General features: G+C 37.3%; 1 protein-coding gene across 1 annotated transcript; it reads right to left on the bottom strand.

Annotated features, from left to right (window-relative positions):
• Positions 1-243: 243 nt before the first annotated feature.
• On the bottom strand, positions 244-3,418 carry LOC101291455 (axial regulator YABBY 5-like). Its single transcript, XM_004287253.1, has 7 exons — positions 3,148-3,418; positions 2,112-2,231; positions 1,272-1,398; positions 1,107-1,155; positions 941-1,016; positions 765-833; positions 244-525 (listed from the first exon to the last, which is right to left on the bottom strand). The coding sequence occupies exons 1-7, from the start codon at positions 3,220-3,222 to the stop codon at positions 481-483; spliced, it is 561 nt and encodes a 186-aa protein (XP_004287301.1). The 5' UTR covers positions 3,223-3,418; the 3' UTR covers positions 244-480.
• Positions 3,419-3,534: the final 116 nt, after the last annotated feature.

Raw genomic sequence — 3,534 nt, 5'->3', positions numbered from 1 at the left:
AATTTACAATTTTCTTTCAGTTACAGTAGACATGAACTTCGCATAAATCTTCCATATCTTATGTGAGGAGCCTCTATTAACCAATGTATCTTATAATGTATTGAAAATGATGAGGATGAAGTTACTTTTTATTTGATGTTTCAGAATTCTTAAACTGTGGAAGCAAATCTGTATGAAATAATATTGTTTGATCAAATGGCCCGAATATTAAAATTGACTGTAAATATAAATCGTAATGTTATTAGGAAAGCAAAACAAGCCTTGATGAATTAGAATGACAAAGTAATATATTGAAGTACATAGGGTATGCTTCACGTTAAAGTCGAGTAGAAACAATCCTCTAAGCATAACTGGTGACAGGTACTGAAAACATATGAAGAAGAAAAAGAAGAAGAATATGAGGGTCAAGGCAGTTCTTGTACTAAGAACTTTGATATCCTTCGATCACTGCTTATGTGGCCAGAATCATCATGACGGTGATCATTTTAGTACTGCAGCCCTCGACATAAGATGTTTCTCAGAGCCCTGCAATTTAGTTTCATCATGAAAAAGATCAAATCACATCCCTAAAATCTTGTACTCAATCTCAATCATAACTTTGTGAACTTAATACAAGTTAGAACGTACATTTGAATTGTTATCCGAATTTTCAAATGAGTTCAACGGTATTGAAAGGGAACTTGTGAATATGGAAGTATACTTCTTTCTATTAACTTTTTTTTAAGATGCATGCAGAAGAAGAAAAATGTACTGCAATTACCTACATTGTCCAGCTTAGCTTGATTGTTGGTCTCCAACATCAGCCCAAAATGAATATGAGGGAAGTGCGCCCACTAAAAAGGAATTAGAAAGGGATTCAACTAATCAATCACAAACCTATTTCATAGTGGAAATGTTTCTAATTTGATTGCAGTCTATTTCCATCTAGCTAGCTACTTACGTTTTTGGCAGCAGTGCTGAAAGCTTCTCTATGGCTAATATCAGGGTTATTGGCCTTGATCCTCTGAATCTCCTCCCTAAAAATTAACATCACAATTAACCTTGTAAATTATATCTAGCTGAGTTTAACATCAGAGAATAGCTAGCTAGTATGCATTGATAGTTACTTTATGAACTGATTATAAGCAGAGGGTACGCGCTGCCTCTTCTCCGGAGCTGAAAAGGAAGATCAAACAACTCAAAAAACTATTAGAGAAAAATTATAAAACTTAACACTCTCATTTTTGAGTTAATTTACAAACAGATCGATGATGAGAAATTAGCTATCTCACGTCGGTTGACCCTTTCCTCAGTGGCACGATGATCTGCAATGGAGTCTCTGGTTGCAATCTTCTTGTTGCCTTTGGATGATGAACCCGAATCAATCCGGTAATTCTGTGCGTTATGGTTGTGTTGTGCCTGAAGATTCATAAGAAAACTTCATAATTAATATTGAAGCATATAATTAAGGCTTTGTATTTTTGAAAGAAGGCTTTGAAAGAAGGCTTTGTATTTTTAATTAAGGCTTTCATAATTATATGCTTTGTATTTTTGGGAGCAGTGAGAGGAGCAGGACAAGAAGGCTTAGCTATCTAGCAGCATCGACAGGACTGGTCCGACTGGAGATCAGTTAGACTACAATGGGATCCTAGTGTCATGTAAAAATGAAGCATATAAAACCCAGAAGAAGCTAGTCTGTTGTTGAAAAAAGTGCTTTCAGGAGGATATGTAAAATAAGCTTATGTGAGGACACAGTAGAAGACAAAACCCTGAAAAGGATCATCAAAACCTAAGAAACCATAACCTTCATGTCAATCAAATCAAACCAAACATAAGAGAAAAGGAGCAGCTGGCTAGGGATTAGGTAGCTTTGAACTGCCTGGGTCAGGTCCTGACCCCTCTCTATCTCTAACTATGAAAAAGTAATCGTAGGTCTTCAGGGTATGGCGGCTCATAGCTATTTAGGGTTTCACTGCTTTGAAATGCTCAATCTTGAAGTCGTCGATTTCCCAAAAAGGAAGTAAGAAATCAGAAAACCAGAACAGCCCTAGATTTCAGAGGGGCCTGGTTTAATTAGTCAATTGATTATTTTAGTTGAAATATATAGCTATAAGTACTGTATAGGAACACACCTGGACATCTTGCCAGGACAGTGACTGAAAGGCAGCGGCCATGTTCACGGACCACAGATTGGTGCAGTGCCCACATCGGACGGTCACGATGTCCAATAGACTGCTGCATGGAACACTCACCTGCACAATTAGATCATAAATATATAAACAATCAGAAAACCCAGATCAAGATTAATCTATGATTAATCAACTGATCGGAATGAGATAACTTCCCCAGAAAAAGAACAGAAAGGAGAAGAAGATCTTAGATCCATAGAGAAATTGGATGCTCAGCTTGTAGGTTTAATTATTCTGACAGATCATGACCAGGTATATCTTTGCTGTGAAATTTGAAACCCTAAAAATGTAGTTTCTAGGAAATTGATAAAGCGAAGTGAGGAGAAGTTGATTTTGTGTTTTCGCCATCGGCAAAAGAAGCTGACTCTGGACCAAAATAGACCCAGATAGTGCAATGTTTCTGAGTAAGAGAAAATAAAAGTCACTGCAGAGGTATCGGATTGAGGAAATCAAAGGCTGAGGGACTTGTCGTGATCAACCAAGTCCGTTTTCGAGTTAGTTTCAGAGAAAGAGATTTACTATATTTGCAACACAAATTAATTAACCAGTGGACTCTCTATCTATCTTTCTATCAAGCTCTCTCTCTCTCTCTTTCTGGTCTTAATTTGAACGCTAGCTAGCTGGTTTTTCAGGCCAGGGTACCTTCTCAGGTTATGACTTTTCCTTGACTGCAAAAGAAAGAAAAAGTAAAGTCCATCGATGGAGACCTGACTATACATACAACTCCAAAACAAAGAAAACTCGGCAAACAATAAATTCAAAGAGGAGCTAGCTAGATTTCAGTGATCAGCTAGTACCACCAAAACCTGATCATGACAAATCAAGCTGAGATATGTGTGGGAAAGAGAAAACAAATGCACACCAGGAAAAAAAAATTGATAAATGATAAAAGGGTGGGATTTGATGATAAAAGCTGAAATCACGCAGATCTTCTCAGCAATCTATCAAAGAAATTATGAAGAAAGAGGGAGAGAGATACCGCGAGAACAATATTGCAAAAGTTGCAGGGGATGTAGCAGAGTTGCTCAGGCACAGCATCGATGCAGCTCGACATGATGATGTCTTTCTTTGACAATTCAATTATGAAGAGGGGAGTCCTTTAACCAACAAGAACAAGAAACAAAGAAGAAGCTAAGAAAGAAAGCACAAGAGAGCGAAGAATTCAAGCTCTGGTTTGCAAATTGCAATAGAAATTAACACCAAAGCCCCAAAGCAAAAGCTTCTTTTTGATATATCCTTGCTTTGATAATGGGTTATGTTATGTATAGCTAGCTTACATATATAGAGGTTTCAGGATTTGCTAGAATTAATTTTTGGAGAGAGAGAGAGAGAGAGAGAGAGAGAGAGAGAGAGAGAGAGAGAGAGA

The sequence above is a fragment of the Fragaria vesca genome, linkage group LG1 (genome assembly GCF_000184155.1).
Source record: "Fragaria vesca subsp. vesca linkage group LG1, FraVesHawaii_1.0, whole genome shotgun sequence".
Lineage (NCBI taxonomy): Eukaryota > Viridiplantae > Streptophyta > Magnoliopsida > Rosales > Rosaceae > Fragaria > Fragaria vesca.
This window is presented reverse-complemented; position numbering and strand designations above follow the sequence as displayed.